Source organism: Oncorhynchus clarkii, unplaced genomic scaffold, assembly GCF_045791955.1.
Source record: "Oncorhynchus clarkii lewisi isolate Uvic-CL-2024 unplaced genomic scaffold, UVic_Ocla_1.0 unplaced_contig_12164_pilon_pilon, whole genome shotgun sequence".
Classification (NCBI taxonomy): domain Eukaryota; kingdom Metazoa; phylum Chordata; class Actinopteri; order Salmoniformes; family Salmonidae; genus Oncorhynchus; species Oncorhynchus clarkii.
In genome coordinates, this window is record NW_027258063.1 from 21,810 (window position 1) to 49,071 (window position 27,262).

The 27,262-nt window shown below is 45.2% G+C and overlaps 2 protein-coding genes across 5 annotated transcripts in view; one reads left to right on the forward strand and one right to left on the reverse strand.

Moving 5' to 3' along the window:
- Positions 1–477: 477 nt before the first annotated feature.
- LOC139394705 (isocitrate dehydrogenase [NADP], mitochondrial-like) lies at positions 478–11,939 on the forward strand. The gene is made up of 5 exons (XM_071142802.1): positions 478–678; positions 2,776–2,888; positions 4,128–4,225; positions 8,859–8,951; positions 11,108–11,939. Exons 1-5 carry the CDS (start codon positions 588–590, stop codon positions 11,190–11,192), a joined length of 480 nt encoding a protein of 159 aa, XP_070998903.1. The 5' UTR covers positions 478–587; the 3' UTR covers positions 11,193–11,939.
- A 7,878-nt stretch (positions 11,940–19,817) lies between these two features.
- Positions 19,818–27,262, reverse strand: part of LOC139394704 (zinc finger protein 710-like) — a 42,871-nt gene continuing 35,426 nt past the window's right edge. For 2 of the 4 annotated variants that reach the window (XM_071142799.1, XM_071142798.1), the window contains exons 4-5: positions 23,728–23,899; positions 19,818–21,909 (exon numbers count right to left, since the gene is read on the reverse strand). In XM_071142799.1, the coding sequence (XP_070998900.1) occupies positions 21,719–21,909; positions 23,728–23,899 (363 nt within the window). In that variant the 3' untranslated portion in view covers positions 19,818–21,718. The remainder of the gene's footprint in view (positions 21,910–23,727; positions 23,900–27,262) is intronic. The other 2 variants (XM_071142800.1, XM_071142801.1) reach the window with 1 other exon arrangement.

Here is a 27,262-nt window from a genome sequence, read left to right on the forward strand (position 1 = left end):
CCAATAGAACGGATGGTAGAGGCGGGTTACCCAGTAGTACGAATTCTCACAAGGCACCCTGATCTGCACCCATGTTATTTCCTTCCTTTCTTCGTGTGAATAAAAGGGATTATGTCCTTCACGTCATACTCATTAAAGAAAAAATCTTCATCCAGTTTGAGGTGAGTAATCCAGAAGCTCTTTTCGGCCATAAGAGACGGTAGCATCAGCATTATGTACAAAATAAGTTACAAACAATGCGAAAAAACACACAAAATAGCACAATTGGTTAGGAGCCTGTAAAACGGTAGCCATCCCCTCTGGCGCCATTTTCTTATCATTCTTTACCATGCTGAAATTCCATGATACGGATTGAATAGAGGCCACAGTCTATTCACCATAAAAAAAGATCACATAAAAACCATATAAAGTTATTGACATGCCAAAGTGGCTTGCCAAGGTAGACAGTATCATTCCTTGCTGATTCTTCCCCAGTGTTAACAGTTAATCTAGGCCTGCTTTAAAAGCTCCCATGTGTTCTCTACAGGAACTACAAGCCAGAGTTTGACAGGCTGAAGATCTGGTACGAGCACCGCCTCATTGATGACATGGTGGCACAAGTCCTCAAGTCCTCCGGAGCCTTCGTCTGGGCCTGCAAGAACTACGATGGAGACGTTCAGTCTGACATATTGGCTCAAGGTGAGACCAACACTAATATATAATATACTGTATATACAGTACCAGTCAAAAGTTTGGACGCCTACTCATTCAAGGGTTTTTCTTGATTTTTACGATTTTCTACTTTGTAAAATAATAGTGAAGACATAAAAACTATAAAATAACACATATGAAATCATGTAGTAACCAAAAAAGTGTTAAACAAATCTAAATATATTTTATATTTAAAATTCTTTAAAGTAGCCAACCTTTGACCTGACGACAGCTTTGCAAACTCTTGGCATTCTCAAAACCATCAAGCGCTATGATGAAACTGGCTCTCATGAGGACCGCCACAGGAATGGAAGACCCAAAGTTACCTCTGCTGCAGAGGACATGTTCATAAATGCTTCACAGAGTTCAAGTAACAGACACATCTCAACATCAACTGTTCAGAGGAGACTGCTTGAATCAGGCCTTCATGGTCAAATTGCTGCAATGAAATCACTACTAAAGGACACCAATAAGAGACTTGCTTGGGCCAAGAAACATGAGCAATGGACATTGGACAGATTTGGACATTAGACCGGTGGAAATCTGTCCTTTGGTCTCATGAGTCTACATTATTTTCTTTACGAATGTAGTGAAGTAAAAGTTGCCCAAAATATAAATAGTAAAGTAATGTACAGATACCACAACAAAACTACATAACTACTACTTTAAAGTATTTTTACACCGATGCCCAAAGGGTAGCCTTTTAAAGAATTTCATGGCTACAGACGTGAGTGCTACGGGTCAGTAGTCATTTAGGCAGGTTACCTTGGTGTTCTTGGGCACAGGGACTATGGTAGTCTGCTTGAAACATGTAGGGACTACAGACTCAGACAGGGAGAGGTTGAAAATGTCAGTGAAGACACTTGCCAGTTGGTCAGCGCATGCTCGGAGTATGTACAGTCCTGTACTGTACGTACAGTCACTGTGGGGACGACGTCCTCGATGCACTTATTGATAAAGCCAGTGACTGATGTGGTGTATTCCTCAATGTCACCGGAAGAATCCTGTAACATATTCCTGTCTGTACTAGCAAAACAGTCCTGTAGCTTAGCATCTGCTTCATCTGACCACTTTTTTATACACCAAGTTACTGGTGAAGCACCTGCTTTAATTTTTGCTTGTAAGCAGGAATCAGGAGGATAGAGTTATGGTCATATTTGCCAAATGGAGGGTGAGGGAGAGCTTTGTACGTGGCTCTGTGTGTGGAGTAAAGGTGGTCTAGAATTTTTTTCCCTCTGGTTGCACATTTAACATGCTGATAGAAATTAGGGAAACGGAATTAATTTTCCCTGCATTAAAGGCCCCGGACACTAGGAGCGCCGCCTCTGGATGAGCGCTTTTCTGTTTGCTTTTGGTGGAATACAGCTCATTTAGTGTGGTTTTAGTGCCAGCCTCGGTCTGTGGTGGTATGTAAACAGCTACGAATGAAAGCTACAGATGAAAACTCTAGAGGTAGATAGTGCGGTCTACAGTTTATCATGCATGAGATACTCTACCTCAGGCGAGCAAAACCTTGAGACTTCCTTAGATATTGTGCACCAGCTATTGTTTACAAATTACAAATGTCTTACCAGAGGCTGCTGTTCTGTCCTGACGACAGTGTATAACCTGCCAGTTGTATGTTCTTAATATCGTCGTTCAGCCACGACTCGGTGAAACCTAAGATATTACAGTTATAAATGTCCTGTAGGTAAGATGTACGTGTTTTCAGTTTGTTAGATTTATTTTCCCAGCGATTGAACGTTAGCTAGCAGGATGGAAGGCAAGGGCAGATTAGACACTCGTCGCCTGATCCTCACAAGGCACCCTGATCTCTTTCCGCAAAACCTCCATTTCCTTTTCCAGCGAATCACCGGGATCTGGGCCTGGTCGGGTGCCTGTAATAGTATATCAAATCAAATGTATTTATAAAGCCCTTCTTACATCAGCTGATGTCACAAACCCAGCCTAAAACCCCAAACAGCAAGCAATGCAGGTGTAGAAGGTGGCAAGGAAAAACTTCCTAGAAAGGCCAGAACCTAGAGAGGAACCAGGCTATGAAGGGTGGCCAGTCCTCATAGACACCCTCTTGTTGTTGTTGCATAGGTTTTGGCTCCCTGGGTCTAATGACGTCAGTGTTGGTGTGTCCTGATGGGAAGACCATTGAGGCAGAGGCAGCCCACGGCACTGTGACACGGCACTACCGCCAACACCAGAGGGTAAGGAACCTCTAACCCTAATTCTATCCCTGACTCACGCCATGGTAACCAGCAACTGAGCATTAGGACCTTTCCACGCTGGTGGGAAATTCAGTCTAATTGCTAATGCTGCTGCTGCTGCATAGACAGTAACTGTTACAAATATCCTCTCCTCTTGTAGGGTAGACCACCATGTCACTGTTAAAACTATCCTCCTGTATGGTAGAGCTACCAGAACCATTTCACTAGGCATGTTAATACCTGGTTCTAACATGAATTGTTTGTCCTGATCTTGTCCTCATTCTGATTGTACCCACATTTTTAGATGATAAAATAATATATACAGTACCAGTCAAAAGTTTGGACACACCTACTCATTCAAGGGTTTTTCTTTATTTGTACTATTTTCTACATTGTAGAATAATAGTGAAGACATCAACACTATGAAATAACACATAAGGCACAGGTTGACTACTTTGAAGAATCTGAAATACAAAATATATTTTGATTTCTTTCACTACATGATTCCATGTGTTATTTCATAGTTTTGATGTCTTCACTATTATTCTACAATGTAGAAAATTGTACAAATAAAGAAAAACCCTTGAATGGGTCGATGTCCAAACTTTTGACTGGTACTGCAACTACACGCCTCTCTGGTCTAAATGTTCATTTTATTACCAATAATTTGATGTACTTTCTGGTCAAAAGGGACAGTTCCGTCAGACTGACACACTCGCTGACCTCACTCGGGCGTGGCTACTTACTGTGCAAAGTTTATAGGAGACAAATGATCTCTTATGGCTCCCAAAATCACATTAATATCTTAACATAAATACTTTCATCATTGTTCACAATGTAAAGGATGGAGATTTCGTAAATGAAGTGTATATACTTTTGAAGTTACAGTATTTTTTATGACATCACAAAATAACAACCCATATCACATTAGTTTTCTATAGCTCGTCTCTGACCATTCTCCACAAACAAAGTTTCAGTTGGAAAAGTCTCTGTGTTGAACATTCCTGTGTGAATTTGGAGAGGGATGTTCTCTCCTTTAATTTACAATTGGGCGTGAGGTGTCAACCCCCCAGCAGCCCCCCCCCCCCCCCCCCCTCTGTGGGTGAGAGGGTCTGATTTCTGTCATCCATTGCCAAGCTGATCTGGTCCAGTCGGATCCTCACAGGACAGTCATGACAGGACGAAGGATGCATGTTAGCGGCAGATAAAAACAGGGCACTGTCCTCTCTCGTCCTGTAGGGCCGACCCACCAGCACCAACCCCATCGCCAGTATCTTTGCCTGGACCAGAGGGCTGGAACACCGAGGGAAACTGGATGGAAACCCAGACCTCATCAGGTAATAACTACTGAAACGCTTACCTGTAATATCTCAATAACTACTAAAACCATGTAATATCTCAAAAACTACTAAAACCCGTAATATCTCAATAACTACTAAAACCCGTAATATCTCAATAACTACTATAAAACCCGTAATATCTCAATAACTACTAAAACCTGTAATATCTCAATAACTACTAAAACCCTGTAATATCTCAATAACTACTAAAACCCTGTAATATCTCAATAACTACTAAAACCCTGTAATATCTCAATAACTACTAAAACCCTGTAATATCTCAATAACTACTAAAACCCTGTAATATCTCAATAACTACTAAACCCTGTAATATCTCAATAACTACTAAAACCCTGTAATATCTCAATAACTACTAAAACCCTGTAATATCTCAATAACTACTAAAACCCTGTAATATCTCAATAACTACTAAAACCCTGTAATATCTCAATAACTACTAAAACCCTGTAATTTCTCAATAACTACTAAAACCCTGTAATATCTCAATAACTACTAAACCCTGTAATATCTCAATAACTACTAAAACCCTGTAATATCTCAATAACTACTAAAACCCTGTAATTTCTCAATAACTACTAAAACCCTGTAATATCTCAATAACTACTAAACCCTGTAATATCTCAATAACTACTAAAACCCTGTAATTTCTCAATAACTACTAAAACCCTGTAATATCTCAATAACTACTAAAACCCTGTAATATCTCAATAACTACTAAAACCCTGTAATATCTCAATAACTACTAAAACCCTGTAATTTCTCAATAACTACTAAAACCCTGTAATATCTCAATAACTACTAAACCCTGTAATATCTCAATAACTACTAAAAACCTGTAATTTCTCAATAACTACTAAAACCCTGTAATATCTCAATAACTACTAAACCCTGTAATATCTCAATAACTACTAAAACCCTGTAATATCTCAATAACTACTAAAACCCTGTAATATCTCAATAACTACTAAAACCCTGTAATATCTCAATAACTACTAAAACCCTGTAATATCTCAATAACTACTAAAACCCTGTAATATCTCAATAACTACTAAAACCCTGTAATATCTCAATAACTACTAAACCCTGTAATATCTCAATAACTACTAAACCCTGTAATATCTCAATAACTACTAAAACCCTGTAATATCTCAATAACTACTAAAACCCTGTAATATCTCAATAACTACTAAAACCCTGTAATATCTCAATAACTACTAAAACCCTGTAATATCTCAATAACTACTAAAACCCTGTAATATCTCAATAACTACTAAAACCCTGTAATATCTCAATAACTACTAAAACCCTGTAATATCTCAATAACTACTAAACCCTGTAATATCTCAATAACTACTAAAACCCTGTAATATCTCAATAACTACTAAAACCCTGTAATATCTCAATAACTACTAAAACCCTGTAATATCTCAATAACTACTAAAACCCTGTAATATCTCAATAACTACTAAAACCCTGTAATATCTCAATAACTACTAAAACCCTGTAATATCTCAATAACTACTAAAACCCTGTAATATCTCAATAACTACTAAAACCCTGTAATATCTCAATAACTACTAAAACCCTGTAATATCTCAATAACTACTAAAACCCTGTAATATCTCAATAACTACTAAAACCCTGTAATATCTCAATAACTACTAAAACCCTGTAATATCTCAATAACTACTAAAACCCTGTAATATCTCAATAACTACTAAAACCCGTAATATCTCAATAACTACTAAAACCTGTAATATCTCAATAACTACTAAAACCCTGTAATATCTCAATAACTACTAAACCCTGTAATATCTCAATAACTACTAAACCCTGTAATATCTCAATAACTACTAAACCCTGTAATATCTCAATAACTACTAAAACCCTGTAATATCTCAATAACTACTAAAACCCTGTAATATCTCAATAACTACTAAAACCCTGTAATATCTCAATAACTACTAAAACCCTGTAATATCTCAATAAATACTAAAACCCTGTAATATCTCAATAACTACTAAAACCCTGTAATATCTCAATAACTACTAAAACCCTGTAATATCTCAATAACTACTAAAACCCTGTAATATCTCAATAACTACTAAAACCCTGTAATATCTCAATAACTACTAAAACCCTGTAATATCTCAATAACTACTAAAACCCTGTAATATCTCAATAACTACTAAAACCCTGTAATATCTCAATAACTACTAAAACCCTGTAATATCTCAATAACTACTAAAACCCTGTAATATCTCAATAACTACTAAAACCCTGTAATATCTCAATAACTACTAAAACCTGTTACCAAAAGAGTTTATCTATATTTTTCTTAGCTGTCTATTTACCACCACAAACCGATGCTGGTTTGTGACTCGGTCAATAAGGATGTGGTAAGATGATGTAGGACTGTTTTGCTAGCACAGACAGGAATATGTTCCGAGATTCTTCCAATGGCATTGAGGAGTACACCACATCAGTCACTGGCTTCATCAATAAGTGCATTGATGATGTTGTGACCGTACATACATGCCCCAACCAGAAGCCATGGATTACAGGCAACATCCGGACTAAGCTAAAGAGTAGAGCTGCCGCTTTGAAGGAGCGGGACTCTAACCCGGGCGCTTATAAGAAATCCCGTTATGCCCTCCGACGAACCATTAACAGGCAAAGCATCAATACAGGACTAAGATCGAATCGTACTACACTGGCCCCGACTTTCATAGAATGTGGCAGGGCTTGCAAACGATTACAGACTACAAAGGGAAGCACAGCCACGAGCTGCCCAGTGACACGAGCCTACCTGACGAGCTAAATTACTTCTATGCTTGATTCGAGAATAGCAACACTGAAGCATGCATGAAAGCATCAGCTGTTCCGGATGACTGTACATCACATCAGCTACGCTCTCATCATTCACAAGGCCAGGGCGTGTACATTCACATTACCAGGACATGTATTCCGAGCATGCACTGACCAACTGGCAAGTGCCTTCACTGACATTTTCCACCTGTCCCTGACTGAGTCTGTAATACCAACATGTTTCAAGCAGACAACCATAGTCCCTTTGCCCAAGAACACTCAGGTAACCTGCCTAAATGACTACCGACCCGTAGCACTCACGTCTGTAGCATGGAAAGGCTGGTCATGGTCACGTCAACACCATTATCCCAGAAACCCTAGACCCACTCCAATTTTCATACCGCCCCAACAGATCTACAGATGACGCAATCTCTATTTAATCTCCACACTGCCCTTTCCCACCTGAACAAAAGGAACACCTACGTGAGAATGCTATTAATTGACTACAACTCAGCGTTCAATACCATAGTGCCCTCACAGCTCATCATCATCACTAAGCTAAGGACCCTGGGACTCAACACATCCCTCTGCAACTGGATCCTGGACTTCCTGACAGGTTGTCCCCAGGTGGTAAGGGTAGGTAACAACACATCTGCCACGCTGATCCTCAACACGGGGGCCCCTCAGGGGTGTATACTTAGTCCCCTCCTGTACTCCCTGTTCACTCATGACCGCACGGCTAGGCATGACTCCAACACCGTCATTAAATTTGCTGATGACACAGCAATGGTAGGCCTGATCACCGACAATGATGACACAGCCTATTGGGAGGTCAGAGACCTGACCTTGTGGTGCCAGGATAACAACCTCTCCCTCAACGTGATCAAGGCAAAGGAGATGATTGTGGACTACAGAAAAAGGAGGACCGAGCACGCCCCCATTCTCATCGACGGGGCTGTAGTGGAGCAGGTTGAGAGCTTCAAGTTCCTTGGTGTCCACATCGCCAACGAACTATCATGGTCCAAACACACCAAGACAGTTGTGAAGAGGGCACGACAAAAAACCTATTCTCCCTCAGGAGACTAAAAATATTTGGCATGGGTCCCCAGATCCTCAAAAAGTTCTACAGCTGCACCATCGAGATTATCCTGACTGGTTGCATCACTTCCTGGTATGGCAACTGCTCGGCCTCCGGCCGCAAAGCACTACAGTGGTTAGTGTGTACATCACTGGGGCCAAGCTTCCTGCCATTCAGGACCTCTATACCAGGCGGTGTCAGAGGAAGGCCCTAACAACTGCCAAAGACTCCAGCCACGCTAGTCATGGACTGTTCTCTCTGCTACTGCACGGCAAGCAGGACCCGAGGCACCAAGTCTAGGTCCAAAATACTTCTTAGCAGCTTCTACCCCCAAGCCATAACACTCCAGAACATCTAATCAAATGGCTACCCAGACTATTTGCATTGTCTCCCCCACCCCCTCTTTCACGCTACTCGACTAAATCGGTGCCACTGCACATCTGTACCGGTACTCCCAGTATATAACCTCGCTACTGTTATTTTACTGCTGCTCTTTAAGAATTTGTTCTTTTTTTAATCAATTTTTTACTTAACACTTATTTTTCTTAAAACTGCATTGTTGGTTAAGGGCTTGTAAAGTAAGCATTTCACCTGTTGTATTTGGCGCATGTGACAAATAACATTTGATTTTATCAATAACTACTAAAACCTGTAATATACTTAACATGCTGTTGTCTCATTGACCCCTGTAGGTAACTAACCCTAACCCCTGTTGACCTGTAGGTTCTCCCAGACTCTGGAGAGGGTGTGTGTGGAGATCGTGGAGAGTGGTGTGATGACCAAGGACCTGGCCGGCTGCATCCACGGCCTGGCCAAGTAACTACATGCATATATACCACACTATACAGTACAGTCATGTCCTTAGTATAACACTGGCCAAGTGACTACACTAGACAGTACAGTACATTCATGTCCACAGTATAACCCCGGCCAACTGAAACCTATGATTCAATCAGATTGCGGGTTATAAGCCAGTTTTAAAGCTGGAATCCGTAATGGTAAAACTTGTTTTCTGTTTGCGATATTACAACAGCAAAGAAGTTACTTCAAACAACCAATACTGTTTAGTCTCGGAGCTCCGTTAGGGTTAGGTCTCTCCTCTCCTCCGTTAGGGTTAGGTCTCTCCTCTCCTCCGTTAGGGTTAGGTCGCTCCTCTCCTCCGTTAGGGTTAGGTCGCTCCTCTCCTCCGTTAGGGTTAGGTCGCTCCTCTCCTCCGTTAGGGTTAGGTCGCTCCTCTCCTCCGTTAGGGTTAGGTCGCTCCTCTCCTCCGTTAGGGTTAGGTCTCACCTCTCCTCCGTTAGGGTTAGGTCTCACCTCTCCTCCTTTAGGGTTAGGTCTCACCTCTCCTCCGTTAGGGTTAGGTCTCTCCTCTCCTCCGTTAGGGTTAGGTCTCTCCTCTCCTCCGTTAGGGTTAGGTCTCTCCTCTCCTCCGTTAGGGTTAGGTCGCTCCGCTACTCCGTTAGGGTTAGGTCTCTCCTCTCCTCCGTTAGGGTTAGGTCGCTCCGCTACTCCGTTAGGGTTAGGTCGCTCCTCTCCTCCGTTAGGGTTAGGTCTCTCCTCTCCTCAGTTAGGGTTAGGTCTCACCTCTCCTCCTTTAGGGTTAGGCCGCTCCTCCGTTAGGGTTAGGTCTCTCCTCTCCTCTGTTAGGGTTAGGTCTCTCCTCTCCTCCGTTAGGGTTTAGGTCTCTCCTCTCCTCCGTTAGGGTTTAGGTCTCTCCTCTCCTCCGTTAGGGTTAGGTCTCTCCTCCGTTAGGGTTAGGTCGCTCCTCTCCTCCGTTAGGGTTAGGTCTCTCCTCCGTTAGGGTTAGGTCGCTCCTCTCCTCCGTTAGGTATCTCCTCCGTTAAGGCTTAGGTCTCTCCTCCGTTAAGGGTTAGGTCACTCCTCCGTTAAGGGTTAGGTCACTTCTCCGTTAGGGTTAGGTTAGGTTGCTCCTCAATTAGGGTTATGTTAGGTCGCTCCTCCGTTAGGGTTAGGTCGCTCCTCTCCTCCGTTAGGGTTAGGTCTCTCCTCTCCTCCGTTAGGGTTAGGTCGCTCCTCTCTTCCGTTAGGGTTAGGTCGCTCCTCTCCTCCGTTAGGGTTAGGTCGCTCCTCCGTTAGGTTACCGTTAGGGTTAGGTCTCTCCTCCGTTAAGGGTTAGGTCTCTCCTCCGTTAGGGTTAGGTCGCTCCTCCGTTAGGGTTAGGTCGCTCCGCTCCTCCGTTAGGGTTAGGTCTCTCCTCTCCTCCGTTAGGGTTAGGTCGCTCCTCTCCTCCGTTAGGGTTAGGTCGCTCCTCTTCTCCGTTAGGGTTAGGTCTCTCCTCTCCTCCGTCAGGGTTAGGTCTCTCCTCTCCTCCGTTAGGGTTAGGTCGCTCCTCTCCTCCGTTAGGGTTAGGTCGCTCCTCTCCTCCGTTAGGGTTAGGTCTCTCCTCTCCTCCGTTAGGGTTAGGTCGCTCCTCTCCTCCGTTAGGGTTAGGTCTCTCCTCTCCTCTGTCAGGGTTAGGTCTCTCCTCTCCTCCGTTAGGGTTAGGTCTCTCCTCTCCTCCGTCAGGGTTAGGTCGCTCCTCTCCTCTGTTAGGGTTAGGTCGCTCCTCTCCTCTGTCAGGGTTAGGTCTCTCCTCTCCTCCGTTAGGGTTGTCTCTCCTCTCCTCTGTTCGGGTTATGCTGGTCTCTCCTCTCCTTAGTTTCATCATCATTACCACAATGCTGGTCTCTCCTGTCCTCCATTTCAGCTACTAAACAAAAACAATAACTATGTGCTTGGGTGAACAGTGGCACTGTTTCCCCTTATGCAGCTTTAAAGGCAATGTTCCCAGGTTTGCCAAAAACCCATTCATGGTAAACATTGCATATGTTGGCTCAATCGGAAATTGCCTTGAAAAGCCGCAATTCCTATAACCCGCAATCGGATTGAATAGAGCCGTTAGTGTTGTCGTACACACCTGCCTAGTTCATTAAAGTGTTTAATCTAATCCAACCTGTCATGTGATTTTGCAGCTGCAAGCTGAATGAACATTACGTCAACACATCCGACTTTCTGGACGCCATCAGGACCAACCTGGACAAGGCTCTGGGCAAGTGAAGAGGAGGAGGACAACACCAACACCACAAAACAAACTAACACTACCTTAGATTAGATCTGTGTTGCTGCCATGTTGTGGTGTCTCTCTGTAGTGTTGTGGTGTCTCTCTCTCTGTAGTGTTGTGGTGTCTCTCTATGTAGTGTTGTGGTGTCTCTATGTAGTGTTGTGGTGTCTCTATGTAGTGTTGTGGTGTCTCTCTCTATGTAGTGTTGTGGTGTCTCTATGTAGTGTTGTGGTGTCTCTCTATGTAGTGTTGTCTCTGTCTCTCTGTTCTTAATGGACTTGCCTTTAAAATATATATATATATTTAATTACCCTAACCCTAGTTCAAACAGACAACTTTGAAATAATCAAAAAATTGCGTCCGTACAAGTTTTTGACCTTGTTTATGTAGCGTTAACCTAACTCGTTTTGACGCTAATATTTCAATTAGCTGTGTATCCTGTTTGAAGGGAACACGTTTGATATTTTCCTGACAGTTTGTGCTATGGACTATTTGTGCCAATCAGATGTGTTACTAGTAGTGTGTTTCTCTGCCTTCCCATTGACAGGGGAGACTTGTCAAATCATTTTATTTTCTTGTCTGTGGTCCAATACATTCTGGATTCATATGATTAATAACATATTATTCATATAATGAGATCAATACCAGGGATCAATTTAAAACAACCATTTCAATTAAGCGTAGATTACTCTTGAATGTTGTATAATAAAAATACATCTCAATAAATGCAGTATGTACAGTCATCAGTTTCCATGTAAAGACTTCTACACTGTAGGCTACCGACACCGACGTCTCCACGCTGTGCCCACGTCTCCACGCTGTGCCCACGTCTCCACGCTGTGCCCACGTCTCCACGCTGTGCCCACGTCTCCACGCTGTGCCCACGTCTCCACGCTGTGCCCACGTCTCCACGCTGTGCCCACGTCTCCACGCTGTGCCCACGTCTCCACGCTGTGCCCACGTCTCCACGCTGTGCCCACGTCTCCACGCTGTACCCACGTCTCCACGCTGTACCCACATCTCCACGCTGTACCCACATCTCCACGCTGTGCCCACGTCTCCACGCTGTACCCACGTCTCCACGCTGTACCCACGTCTCCACGCTGTGCCCACGTCTCCACGCTGTGCCCACGTCTCCACGCTGTGCCAACTACTCAAATCAAAGACTTCTACACTGTAGGCTGCTGACGTCGCTACACTGTACTAACGTCTCAAATCAAATTGTATGCGCCGAATACAACAGGTATTCAACAAGTAGACCTTAGTGAAATGCTTACTTACAAGCCCCTAACCAACAATGCAGTTTAAAAAATATGAATAACAATAAGAAATAACAGGAACCAGTAATTAAAGAGCATCAGTAAAATAACAATAGCGAGACTATATACAGGTGGTACCGGTAAAAGAGTCAATGTGCGGGGGCACCGGTTAGTCGAGGTAATATGTTCATGTAGGTAGAGTTATTAAAGTGACTATGGATAGATAATATCAGAGTACCAGCAACGTGAAAGGGGGGTGGGGGGGGGGGGGGGGGGGCAGTGCAAATAGTTTCGGTAGCCATTTGATTAGCTGTTCAGGAGTCTTATGGCTTGGGGGTAGAAGCTTTTAAGAAGCCTCTTGAACCTAGACTTGGCGCTCCGGTACCGCTTGCCGTGCGGTTGCAGATAGAACAGTCTATGACTGGGGTGGCTGGAGTCTTTGACAATTGTTAGGGCCTTCCTCTGACACTGCCTGATATAGAGGTCCTGGATGGCAGGAAGCTTGGCCCCAGTGATGTACTGGGCCGTACACACAACCCTCTGAAGTGCCTTGCGGTCGGAGGCCGAGCAGTTGCCCTACCAGGCAGTGATGCAACCAGTCAGGATGAACTCGATTTTGCAGCTGTAGAACCTTTTGAGGATCTGAGGACCCATGACAAATCTTTTCAGTCTACTGAGGGGGAATAGATTTTGTCGTGCCCTCTTCACAACTGTCTTGGTGTGCTGTCATGTTAGTTTGTTGGTGATGTGGACACCAAGGAATTTGTAGCTCTCAACCTGCTCCACTACAGCCCCGTCGATGAGAATGGGGGCGTGCTCGGTCCTCCTTCTGCCTTGTCTTGATCACGTTGAGGGAGAGGTTGTTGTCCTACCACCACACGGCCAGGTCTCGGACCTCCTCCCTATAGGCTGTCTCGTTGTTGTCGGTGATCAGGCCTACCACTGTTGTGTCATCGTCAAACTTAATGATGGTGTTGGAGTCATGCCTGGCCGTGCAGTCATGAGTGAACAGGGAGTACAGGAGGGGACTGAGTACGCACCCATGAGGGGCCCCTGTGTTGAGGATCAGCATGGCAGATGTGTTGTTACCTACCCTTACCACCTGGGGGCAGGCCCGTCAGGAAGTCCAGGATCCAGTTGCAGAGGGAGGTGTTTAGTCCCAGGGTCCTTAGTTTAGTGATGAGCTTTGAGGGCACTATGGTGTTGATCGCTGAGTTGTAGTCAATGAATAGCATTCTCACATAGGTGTTCCTTTTGTCCAGGTGGGAAATGGCAGTGTGGAGTGCAATAGAGATTGCATCATCTGTGGATCTGTTGGCGGTATTCAAATTGGAGTGGCTCGAGGGTTTCTGGGATAATGGTGTTGAAGTGATAATGGTGTTGACCAGCCTTTAAAAGCACTTCATGGCTACAGACGTGAGTGCTACGGGTCGGTAGTCATTTAAGCAGATTACCTTGGTGTTCTTGGGCACAGGGACTATGGTGGTCTGCTTAAAACATGTTGGTATTACAGACTCGGACAGGGAGAGGTTGAAAATGTCAGTGAAGACACTTGCCGGTCAGCGCATGCTCGGAGTATGTACAGTCAATAACACAATATAAAAATCTATGTACAGTGTGTGCAAATGTAGAAGAGTAGGGAGGTAAGGCAATAAACAGGCCATAGAGGCTAAATAAAAACAATTTAGCATTAATACTGGAATGATAGATGTGCAGATGATGATGTGCAAGTAGATACTGGGGTGCAAAAGAGCAAGAGGATAAATAACAATATGGGGGTAGTTGGGTGTGCTATTTACAGATTCGCTGTGTACAGGTACAGTGATCGGCAAGCTGCTCTGACAGCTGATGCTTAAAGTTAGAGAGGGAGATGTAAGACTCCAGCTTCAGTGATTTTTGAAATCCGCTCCAGTCATTGGCAGCAAAGAACTGGAAGGAAAGGCGGCAAAAGGAGGAATAGGCTTTGGACCAGTGAAATATACCTGCTGGAGCGCGTGCTACGGGTGGGTGTTGCTATGGTGACCAGTGAGCTGAGATAAGGTGGGGCTTTACCTAGCATAGACTTATAGATGACCTGGAGCCAGTGGGTTTGGCGACGAATATGTAGTGAGGGCCAGCCAACGAGAGCATACAGGTCGCAGTGGTGGGTGGTGAATGGGGCTTTGGGGACCAAACAGATGGCACTGTGATAGACTGCATCCAGTTTGCTGAGTAGAGTGTTGGAGGCTATTTTATAAAGGACATCACCGGAGTCAAAGATCGGCAGGATAGTCAGTTTTACGAGGGTATGTTCGGCAGCATGAGTTAAGGAGGCTTTGTTGCGAAATAGGAAGCCGATTCTAGATTTAATTTTGGATTGGAGATTCTTAATGTGAGTCTGGAAGGAGAGTTTACAGTCTAACCAGACACCTAGGTATGTGTAGTTGTCCACATATTCTAAGTCAGAACCGTCCGGAGTAGTGATGCTAGTCGGGTGGGAGGGTGCGAGCCTCAATCGGTTGAAGAGCATGCACTTAGTTTTACTTGCATTTAAAAGCAGTTGTAGGCCTTAGAAAATAGTGTTGTATGGCATTGAAGCTCATTTGGAGGTTTGTTAGCACAGTGTCCAAAGAAGGGCCAGATGTATACAGAATGGTGTCGTCTCACCAGCAGCAAGAGGGACATCATTGATATATACAGAGAAAAGAGTCGGCCCAAGAACTGAACCCTGTGGCACCCCCATAGGGACTGCCAGAGGTCCGGACAACAGGCCCTCCGATTTGACACACTGAACTCTATCTGAGAAGTAGTTGGTGAACCAGGCGATGCAGTTATTTGAGAGACCAAGGCTATTGAGTCTGCCAATAAGAATCCGGTGATTGACAGAATCGAAAGCCTTGGCAGGTCGATGAAGACGGCTGCACTGTACTGTCTTTTATTGTTGGTGATAATGATAGCGTTTAGGACCTTGAGCGTGGCTGAGGTGCACCCTTGACCAGCTCGGAAACCAGATTGCATAGTGGAGAAGGTACGGTGAGATTCTAAATGATCTGTTTGTTAACCTGGCTTTTGAATATTTTTGAATGATTTTATTTGTCTCGAAGCGAGCGTAGAAGTAGTTTAGCTCATCTGGTAGGCTCGTGTCACTGGGCAGCTCTTGGCTGTGCTTCCCTTTGTAGTCTGTAATGGTTTCCAAGCCCTGCCACATCCGACAAGCGTCAGAGCCGGTGTAGTACGGTTCGATCTTAGTCCTGTATTTACACTTTGCCTGTTTGATGGTTCGTCAGGGATTTTGGAATTTCTTATAAGCTTCAGGATTAGAGTCCTGCTACTTAAAAGCGCCAGCCTTTAGCTTAGTGTGGATGTTGCCTGTAATCCATGGCTTCTGGTTGGGGTATGTATGTATGGTCACTGTCTCTACGCTGTGCTCACGTCTTTACGCTGTAGGATGCTGACGTCTCCACGCTGTAGGACGCTGACAGCAATGAGCATCTCAGGGAGGGATGGCAGCGCTCCTTAACACCTTTGGACTCCACACTGTGGTGTTCACACTACACCAAGTTTTATTTGAATATTTCTTGGTGGCTATTCAAGTTTTTTATTGAACTATTTATCAAATGGACAGAGGCGGCTGATCTTCCAGCCCAGGGAAGGAAAAATTCCTCTGACGTCCGGGAGTCACTGTACCACTAATGGAGGGCCACAGATTCTTTCACAGGCAAGATTCAGAAAGCTGTTCCTACTGTGTACAGCAGGTGGCGACATGGAGGCACAAGTAGATTCCAACTGAAACATGACATCACAGGCTGGGCTAAACAATTCCAGGGTTAAAAATACATGATTAGACTACAGAAGCAGTTGGACTCTTTGACTGTATGATACGGGAGCACAATAGGGTTATATACTGTACTAACTTACAAGGTTGAAACATACTGTCTAGTCATTACAACAAAAGTTCAGTTTGAGGAATTACAGAATGCAGACAGATTAAAACAAGACTGAAAAACAGAAACCAAAGAACCTTTATTAAATAGTAATGAGGTTTCAGTTGGATTTTCTTCATTATAAAAAACAACTATACCACGGTTTTAGTTTTAGTGTGAATCAAGGCTCCCTGCATAGTAGGATGGGGGGGCAGGTGTTCCCCAAAACAGAACCAGAGAGAGGGTGTATTAGTTTTAACTCGCCCAGTGCTCCGGGACACTTTAGGACCAATGGAATGGTCTAAAAAATGTGCCCGGGACAGTTATTGACCACTGTGTGATGTTACAGAGTCCTGCTTGTATTGACCACTGTGTGTAGTTAAAAGTCTTGCTTGTACCATCTTAGGTAGCCTGGTCCAGACCTGGTCGTACCGTCTCAGGTAGCCCGGTCAAGATCTGGTCCTACCGTCTCAGGTAGCTCGGTCCAGATCTGGTCGTACCGTCTCAGGTAGCCCGGTCCAGATCTGGTCGTACCGTCTCAGGTAGCCCGGTCCAGATCTGGTCTGAATGTCAAGCTAAACCAAGTGAAACAAGGTGGGGGAAAAAGGTTTGTTTGTAGAGTAAGGAGACAGTACTGTAAGTGGTTACACATCAGCAACATGTTGTAGTATTAGCCAGCAGAAACAGCAGACAGCAGTCACTTTGGGAAGTATAGACCTGACTCCAGATCAGCTCATAGAAGACTGTTCCTGTGCTCCTCCATGCTGCAGAACAGACATGTTGTGAAGATCATTCAAACCTGTTATATGTATCAATGTCTAATAGAAAGTACCTCTCGACTCTTTCCAGATTTGGTTGTTTTACAAAGTGGGATTAAAATAGATTTAATTGTCATTTTTTTGTCAACGATCTACACAAAATACTCCGTCACAGTGGAAGAAAGATTCTAACATCTGTAAAAAAGAAAGAAAAATAAAACACTAATATATTGTGATTAGATAAGTATTCAACCCCCTGAGTCAATACATGTCAATACACGATTACACCTGTGTCTTTCTGGGTAAGTCTCTAAGAGCTTTTATATTCTTCAAGCTCTGTCAAGTTGGTTGTTGATCATTGCTAGACTGCCATTTTGCCATAGATTTTCAAGTAGTTTTAAGTAAAAACTGTAACTAGGCCACACAGAAACATTCAATGTCATCTTGGTAAGCAACTCAAATGTATACTGAACAAAAATAGATAAGTGTTGATCCCATGTTTAATGAGCTGAAATAAAAGATCCCAGAAATGTTTCATACGCACAAAAAGCTTATTTCACTCAAATGTTGTGCACTAATTTGTTTACATCCATTAGTGAGCATTTATCCTTTGCCAAGATAGTCCATCCACCTCACAGGTGTGTTTTATCAAAAAGCTGATTAAACAGCATGGCCATTACACAGGTGCACCTTGTGCTGGGGACAATAAAAGGCCACAAAAATGTGCAGTTTTGTCACACAGCACAATGCCAAGAAGTCTCAAGTTTTGAGGGAGCGTGCGATTGGCATGCTGACGGCAAGAACGTCCGCCAGAGCTGTTGCCTGATAATTTAATGTTAATTTCTACCATAAGCCGCCTTCGACGCAGTTTTAGAGAATTTGGCAGTACGTCCAACCAGCCTCAGACCACGTGTAACCACTGTAGCCCAGGACCTCCATAACCAGCTTCTTCACCTGCGGGATTGTTTGAGACCAGCCAGCTAGACAGCTGATGAAACTGTGGGTTTGCACAACAAGAAGAATTTCTGTACAAACTGTCAAAAACTGTCTCAGGGAAGCTCATCTGCGTGTTCGGCGTCGTAACCATCTTCAGTGGGAAAATGCTCACCTTCAATTGTCACTGGCACGCTGGAGAAGTGTGCTCTTCACGGATTAATCCCAGTTTCAACTGTCCCGGGCAGATGGCAGACAGTGTGTATGGCGTTGAGTGTACGAGAGGTTTGCTGATGTCAACGTTGTGAACAGAGTACCCCATGGTGGTGGCGGGGTTATGGTATGGGCAGGCATAAACTATGGATAATGAACACAACTGCATTTTGTCGATGGCAATTTGAATGCACAGAGATACCGTGATGAGATCCTGAGGCCCATTGTCGTGCCATTCATCCACCGCCATCACCTCATGTTTCAGTATGATAATGCACAGGCCCATGTCACAAGGATCTGAACACAATTCCTGGAAGCTGAAAATGTCCCAGTTCTTCCATGGCCTGCATACTCACCAGACATGTCACTAATTGAGCAGTTTGGGAAAATCGCCAAATCGCCGAGCTGACAAGGTACAAATCTGTTGTTCTGCCCCTGAACAGGCAGTTAACCCACTGTTCCTAGGCCGTCATTGAAAATAAGAATTTGTTCTTAACTGACTTGCCTAGTTAAATAAAGGTAAAACATTTTTTTTTAAAGATACTGACTGGTTTTCTGATCCATGCACATACCTTTTTGTTAAGGTATCTGTGGCCAACAGATGCATATCTGTATTTCAAGTCATGTGAAATCCATAGATTAGGGTCTAATTGACTGATTTCCTTATGACCTGTAACTCAGTAGAATCTTTGAAATTGTAGCATGTTGCGTTTATATTTTTGTTCAGTGTATATTTGGCCTTGTATTTTAACTTTTTGTCCTGCTGAAAGGTGAATTCATCTCCCAGTGTCTGTTGGAAAGCAGACTGAACCAGGTTTTCCTCTAGGATTTTGTCGGTGCTTAGCTCCATTCGGTTCTTTTTTATCCTGAAAACCTCCCCAGTCCTTAATGATGAAAAGCACACCCATAACATGATGCAGTCACCACCATGCTTGAAAATATGGAGAGTGGTACTCAGTGATGTGTTGTATTGGATGTGCCCCAAACATAACTTTATGTCCTGAATTTCTTTGACATTTTTTGTAGTATTACTCTAGTGCCGTACAAAAGGATGCACGTTTTAGAATATTTGTATTCTGTAGAGGCGTCCTTCTTTTCACTCTGTCATTCAAGTTAGTATTGTGGAGTAACTACAATGTTGTTGATCCATCCTCAGTTTTCTATCACAGCCATTAAACTCTAACTGTTTTAAAGTCACTGGCCTTATGGTGAAATCCCTGAGCAATTTCCTTCCTCTCCTGCAACTGAGTTAGGAAGGACACCTGCATCTTTGTAGTGACTTGGTATATTGATATGCTATCCAAAGTGTAATTAAAAACTTCACCCTGCTCAAAGAGATAATCAATGTCTGCTTTTTATTTTACCCATCTACCAATAGGTGCCCTTCTTTGCAAAGCATTGGAAAACCTCTCTGGTCTTTGTGGTTGTATCTGTGTTTTGAAATTCACTGCTCGACTGAGGGACCTTACAATTATCTGTATGTGTGGGGTACAGAGATAAGGTAGTCATTCAAGAAACATGCTAAACAGTATTATTGCACACAGACTGAGTCCATGCAACTTGGTAAGCACATTTTTATTCCTGAACTTATTTAGGCTGGCCATAATAAAGGGGTTGAATACTTACGGACTAAAAAAGTATAGAAACATAAATTCACCTTGACATTATGGGGTATTATTGTGTGTAGGCCAGTGACATTGAATCCATTTTAAATTCAGGCTGTAACACAACATGTGTAAAAAGTCCAGGGCTGTGAAGACTTTCTGAAGGCGCTCTATACAGTGTGTCTAGTTGGATCTAAGATCAGAGTTATACTGCATCTGGCACGGCCTTCTGTCAAAACATACTGATTGGTGAATGATTCCATGGTAGGTAAGATGTTTCTGTGTAAAACTGATTTCTGAGTGCTGATACAGTTCCATACCACAACTTAGAGTTTAGATCTGTCACTATAGTCTTTAGTCATGTCTGATAGAATATCCCAAGGACTTCTAGACCAATCATGTCTGGTAGAATATCCCAAGGACTTCTAGACCAATCATGTCTGGTAGAATATCCCAAAGACTTCTAGACCAATCATGTCTGGTAGAATATCCCAAGGACTTCTAGACCAATCATGTCTGGTAGAATATCCCAAGGACTTCTAGAACAATCATGTCTGGTAGAATATCCCAAAGACTTCTAGACCAATCATGTCTGGTAGAATATCCCAAGGACTTCTAGACCAATCATGTCTGGTAGAATATCCCAAGGACTTCTAGAACAATCATGTCTGGTAGAATATCCCAAAGACTTCTAGACCAATCATGTCTGGTAGATTATCCCAAAGGACTTCTAGACCCAATCGTCAGTCTCAGAGTCACTTCTATCAGAGACGGGTGGAGCGGATTGGCTGTTGAAGTGCATGTCCTACCCCTCCATCAGGACAGGTCAGTTTTGGTTCTTAAAGAGTCCATGAACCCCCTCCCTGTGTCTCACTGCCATAGCACGCCCTAACCTAGACTCACTGCCACAGCACGCCCTAACCTAGTCTCACTGCCACAGCACGCCCTAACCTAGTCTCACTGCCACAGCACGCCCTAACCCAGTCTCTCTCACTGCCACAGCACGCCCTAACCCAGTCTCTCTCACTGCCACAGCACGCCCTAACCCAGTCTCTCTCACTGCCACAGCACGCCCTAACCCAGTCTCTCTCACTGCCACAGCACGCCCTAACCCAGTCTCTCTCACTGCCACAGTACGGCAGCCATGTTGTCTGTTCCCCACCCATGGTGTCCTCTCCATTAACAAAAGCTGAAGAACATACACACATCCAGGTACTTTCCACAGGTGCTGGAGTTCTAGGTAAACTCATGGAAAACAGAAAGGAAAACGCCACACTGCTGCTCATGCTCCCAGATATTTATTTATAACAATGTTTCCACCATTAGGTCCTGGATACCTGATGAAGACCTAAGGGTGGAAACGTTATAGATAAATATCTGGGAGCATGAGCAGCAGTGTGGCATTTTCCTTTCTGTTTTCCCATGGTCTGTAGTTAGTCCACCAATAACCCATTGTCTGTAGTTAGTCCACCAATAACCCATGGTCTGTAGTTAGTCCACCAATAACCCATGGTCTGTAGTTAGTCCACCAATAACCCATGGACTCTTCCTCATTAACCCATGGTCTGTAGTTAGTCCACCAATAACCCATGGTCTGTAGTTAGTCCACCATTAACCCATGGTCTGTAGTTAGTCCACCAATAACCCATGGTCTGTAGTTAGTCCACCAATAACCCATGGTCTGTAGTTAGTCCACCAATAACCCATGGTCTGTAGTTAGTCCACCAATAACCCATGGACTCTTCCTCATTAACCCATAGTCTGCAGTTAGTCCACCATTAACCCATGGTCTCTTCTCCATTAATCCATGGTGTCTAATGGTCTGTAGTCCATTAACACTATTCTCCTACTGCTCAAGACGTGTTGTAGTTAGCTGTATCCTTCCCAAAGTTGTAATAGTTGTCCATGTCGTCCATGTTGGCCGTGGTGAGCTTGGTGAGGTTCTGGGAGCCTCCATTATCCATGTTGTTGTTTGCCCCTGAGGTCCCAAAGTCAAAGTTGTCCTCCTCATAGTGGCCCTGGCCCTCCATCTCAGGAAGAGCATCTGGGAACACACAGAGAAACAGGGCTGTTAGGGAGAGTACAGTGGTTGAACCAACCCCAACCCAGAACACAGTGGTTGAACCAACCCCAACCCAGAACACAGTGGTTGAACCAACCCCAACCCAGAACACAGTGGTTGAACCAACCCCAACCCAGAACACAGTGGTTGAACCAACCCCAACCCAGAACACAGTGGTTGAACCAAACCCAACCCAGAACACAGTGGTTGAACCAAACCCAACCCAGAGGTAGAACCAAACCCAACCCAGAACACAGTGGTTGAACCAAACCCAACCCAGAACACAGTGGTTGAACCAAACCCAACCCAGAGGTAGAACCAACCCCAACCCAGAACAGTTGTAGAACAAACCCTAACCCCAACCCAGAACACAGTGGTCAAACCAACCCCAGCCCAGAACAGTGGTAGAACAAACCCCAACCCAGAACACAGTGGTAGAACCAACCCTAACCCCAACCCAGGACAGTGGTAGAACAAACCCCAACCCAGAACAGTGGTAGAACCAACCCTAACCCCAACCCAGAACAGTGGTAGAACCAACCCTAACCCCAAACGAGAACCCAGTGGTTGAACAAACCCTAACTCAGAACACAGTGGTAGAACCAACCCCAACCCAGAACACAGTGGTAGGACCAACCCTAACCCCAACCCAGAGGTTGAACAAACCCAGAACCCAGTGGTTGAACCAACCCAGAACCCAGTGGTTGAACCAACCCAGAACCCAGTGGTTGAACCAACCCTAACCCCAACCCAGAACACAGTGGTAGAACAAACCCTAACCCCAACCCAGAACACAGTGTAAGAACAAACCCTAACCCCAACCCAGAACACAGTGGTAGAACCAACAGGATCACAAACAAAGTTTTAACAAACAGGATATACAACCACCAAGTCAGGCTGCTCATTGACTGTTACGAACACTAAGCCTACAATAAGAAGGCTACAGGTATGTTAGTTAGGTGGCTGAATAAATAAGTGATGGATCGTGAGATGAGAGGAAGGAGAGTAAAGGCCTACCTTGTCCATCAGGGGAGATGTTCATGCTGGGTTAGGGTTATGGTAAACGGGTAAAGCCCCACCTTGTCCGTCAGGGGAGATGTCCATGCTGGGTTAGGGTTAGGGTAAAGGGTTAGGGATAAAGCCCCACCTTGTCCGTCAGGGGGGATGTTCATGCTGGGTTAGGGTAAAGGGTTAGGGATAAAGCCCCACCTTGTCCGTCAGGGGAGATGTTCATGCTGGGTTAGGGTAAAGGGTTAGGGATAAAGCCCCACCTTGTCCGTCAGGGGAGATGTTCATGCTGGGTTAGGGTAAAGGGTTAGGGATAAAGCCCCACCTTGTCCGTCAGGGGAGATGTTCATGCTGGGTTAGGGTAAAGGGTTAGGGATAAAGCCCCACCTTGTCCGTCAGGGGAGATGTTCATGCTGGGTTAGGGTAAAGGGTTTGTTCTTAGGGTAAAGGGTTTGGTCTTAGGGTAAAGGGTTTGGTCTTAGGGTAAAGGGTTAGGGTAAAGGGTTTGGTCTTAGGGTAAAGGGTTTGGTCTTAGGGTAAAGGGTAAAAGCATTAGGGTAAAGGGTTTGGTCTTAGGGTAAAGGGTTAGGGCATAGGGTTTGGTCTTAGGGTAAAGAGTTTGGTCTTAGGGTAAAGGGTTAGGTCTTAGGGTAAAGGGTTAGGTTAGGGTAAAGCGTTAGGGTAAAGCGTTAGGGTAAAGCGTTAGGGTAAAGCGTTAGGGGTTTGGTCTCAGGGTAAAGGGTTTGGGTTAAGGTAAATGGTTAGGGTAAAGGGTTAGGGGTCAAGCCCTACCTTGTCCGTCAGGTGAGATGTCCATGCCGTGTTTGACCTTCATGTGTCGGCTGAGGTTCCCCTTCAGGTTAAACTTGGAGGAGCAGTAAGGACACTTGAAGGGTTTGGAGCCGGCGTGGAGGTGCATGTGACCCAGCAGGTTGTACATTCTGTTGAACGACTTCCCGCACACCTGGAAAAGTCAAAGCACGAGTAACAGTATATGTTCATAATCGTGATCGTTTGGCTTGACAACATCAGGACATGGCTATTAACTGTAGTCCCTGCTACAAGTCCCTATTTGAGGGAGTAACCAACCCCCAAGACCTAACTGTAGTCCCTGCTACCAGTCCCTATTAACCAACCCCCAAGACCTAACTGTAGTCCCTGCTACCAGTCCCTATTTGAGGGAGTAACCAACCCCCAAGACCTAACTGTAGTCCCTGGCTGCTACCAGTCCCTATTAACCAACCCCCAAGACCTAACTGTAGTCCCTGCTACCAGTCCCTATTAACCAACCCCCAAGACCTAACTGTAGTCCCTGCTACCAGTCCCTATTAACCAACCCCCAAGACCTAACTGTAGTCCCTGCTACCAGTCCCTATTAACCAACCCCCAAGACCTAACCGTAGTCCCTGGCTGCTACCAGTCCCTATTAACCAACCCCCAAGACCTAACTGTAGTACCAGTCCCTATTAACCAACCCCCAAGACCTAACTGTAGTCACTGCTACCAGTCCCTATTAACCAACCCCCAAGACCTAACCGTAGTCCCTGCTACCAGTCCCTATTAACCAACCCCCAAGACCTAACTGTAGTCCCTGCTACCAGTCCCTATTAACCAACCCCCAAGACCTAACTGTAGTCCCTGCTACCAGTCACTATTAACCAACCCCCAAGACCTAACTGTAGTCCCTGGCTGCTACCAGTCCCTATTAACCAACCCCCAAGACCTAACTGTAGTCCCTGGCTGCTACCAGTCCCTATTAACCAACCCCCAAGACCTAACTGTAGTCCCTGCTACCAGTCCCTATTAACCAACCCCCAAGACCTAACCGTAGTCCCTGCTACCAGTCCCTATTAACCAACCCCCAAGACCTAACTGTAGTCCCTGCTACCAGTCCCTATTAACCAACCCCCAAGACCTAACTGTAGTCCCTGCTACCAGTCCCTATTAACCAACCCCCAAGACCTAACTGTAGTCCCTGCTACCAGTCCCTATTAACCAACCCCCAAGACCTAACTGTAGTCCCTGGCTGCTACCAGTCCCTATTAACCAACCCCCAAGACCTAACTGTAGTCCCTGCTACCAGTCCCTATTAACCAACCCCCAAGACCTAACTGTAGTCCCTGGCTGCTTCCAGTCCCAATTAACCAACCCCCAAGACCTAACTGTAGTCCCTGCTACCAGTCCCTATTAACCAACCCCCAAGACCTAACTGTAGTCCCTGGCTGCTACCAGTCCCTATTAACCAACCCCCAAGACCTAACTGTAGTCACTGCTACCAGTCCCTATTAACCAACCCCCAAGACCTAACCGTAGTCCCTGGCTGCTACCAGTCCCTATTAACCAACCCCCAAGACCTAACTGTAGTCCCTGCTACCAGTCCCTATTAACCAACCCCCAAGACCTAACTGTAGTCCCTGCTACCAGTCCCTATTAACCAACCCCCAAGACCTAACCGTAGTCCCTGGCTGCTACCAGTCCCTGTTAACCAACCCCCAAGACCTAACCGTAGTCCCTGGCTGCTACCAGTCCCTATTAACCAACCCCCAAGACCTAACCGTAGTCCCTGGCTGCTACCAGTCCCTATTAACCAACCCCCAAGACCTAACTGTAGTCCCTGCTACCAGTCCCTATTAACCAACCCCCAAGACCTAACTGTAGTCACTGCTACCAGTCCCTATTAACCAACCCCCAAGACCTAACTGTAGTTTCTGCTACCAGTCCCTATTAACCAACCCCCAAGACCTAACCGTAGTCCCTGGCTGCTACCAGTCCCTATTAACCAACCCCCAAGACCTAACTGTAGTCCCTGCTACCAGTCCCTATTAACCAACCCCCAAGACCTAACTGTAGTCCCTGGCTGCTACCAGTCCCTATTAACCAACCCCCAAGACCTAACCGTAGTCCCTGGCTGCTACCAGTCCCTATTAACCAACTCCCAAGACCTAACTGTAGTCCCTGCTACCAGTCCCTATTAACCAACCCCCAAGACCTAACCGTAGTCCCTGGCTGCTACCAGTCCCTATTAACCAACCCCCAAGACCTAACCGTAGTCCCTGGCTGCTACCAGTCCCTATTAACCAACCCCCAAGACCTAACCGTAGTCCCTGGCTGCTACCAGTCCCTATTAACCAACCCCCAAGACCTAACCGTAGTCCCTGGCTGCTACCAGTCCCTATTAACCAACCCCCAAGACCTAACCGTAGTCCCTGGCTGCTACCAGTCCCTATTAACCAACCCCCAAGACCTAACTGTAGTCCCTGCTACCAGTTCCTATTAACCAACCCCCAAGACCTAACTGTAGTCCCTGCTACCAGTCCCTATTAACCAACCCCCAAGACCTAACTGTAGTCACTGCTACCAGTCCCTATTAACCAACCCCCAAGACCTAACTGTAGTCACTGCTACCAGTCCCTATTAACCAACCCCCAAGACCTAACCGTAGTCCCTGGCTGCTACCAGTCCCTATTAACCAACCCCCAAGACCTAACTGTAGTCCCTGCTACCAGTCCCTATTAACCAACCCCCAAGACCTAACTGTAGTCCCTGCTACCAGTCCCTATTAACCAACCCCCAAGACCTAACTGTAGTCACTGCTACCAGTCCCTATTAACCAACCCCCAAGACCTAACTGTAGTCTCTGCTACCAGTCCCTATTAACCAACCCCCAAGACCTAACTGTAGTCCCTGGCTGCTACCAGTCCCTATTAACCAACCCCCAAGACCTAACCGTAGTCCCTGGCTGCTACCAGTCCCTATTAACCAACCCCCAAGACCTAACTGTAGTCCCTGCTACCAGTCCCTATTAACCAACCCCCAAGACCTAACTGTAGTCCCTGGCTGCTACCAGTCCCTATTAACCAACCCCCAAGACCTAACTGTAGTCCCTGGCTGCTACCAGTCCCTATTAACCAACCCCCAAGACCTAACCGTAGTCCCTGGCTGCTACCAGTCCCTATTAACCAACCCCCAAGACCTAACCGTAGTCCCTGGCTGCTACCAGTCCCTATTAACCAACCCCCAAGACCTAACCGTAGTCCCTGGCTGCTACCAGTCCCTATTAACCAACCCCCAAGACCTAACTGTAGTCCCTGCTACCAGTCCCTATTAACCAACCCCCAAGACCTAACTGTAGTCCCTGCTACCAGTCCCTATTAACCAACCCCCAAGACCTAACTGTAGTCTGGCTGCTACCAGTCCCTATTAACCAACCCCCAAGACCTAACTGTAGTCCACTGCTACCAGTCCCTATTAACCAACCCCCAAGACCTAACTGTAGTCCCTGCTACCAGTCCCTATTAACCAACCCCCAAGACCTAACCGTAGTCCC

Excerpts from the sequence above, each read along its gene's own strand:
- LOC139394705 (XM_071142802.1), top strand. The coding sequence starts at position 588 with ATGGTGGCACAAGTCCTCAAGTCCTCCGGAGCCTTCGTCTGGGCCTGC. Across the intron at positions 679-2,775 it reads GTCTGACATATTGGCTCAAG|GTTTTGGCTCCCTGGGTCTA; the intron begins GTGAGACCAACA and ends GTTGTTGCATAG. Across the intron at positions 4,226-8,858 it reads GGAAACCCAGACCTCATCAG|GTTCTCCCAGACTCTGGAGA; the intron begins GTAATAACTACT and ends GTTGACCTGTAG.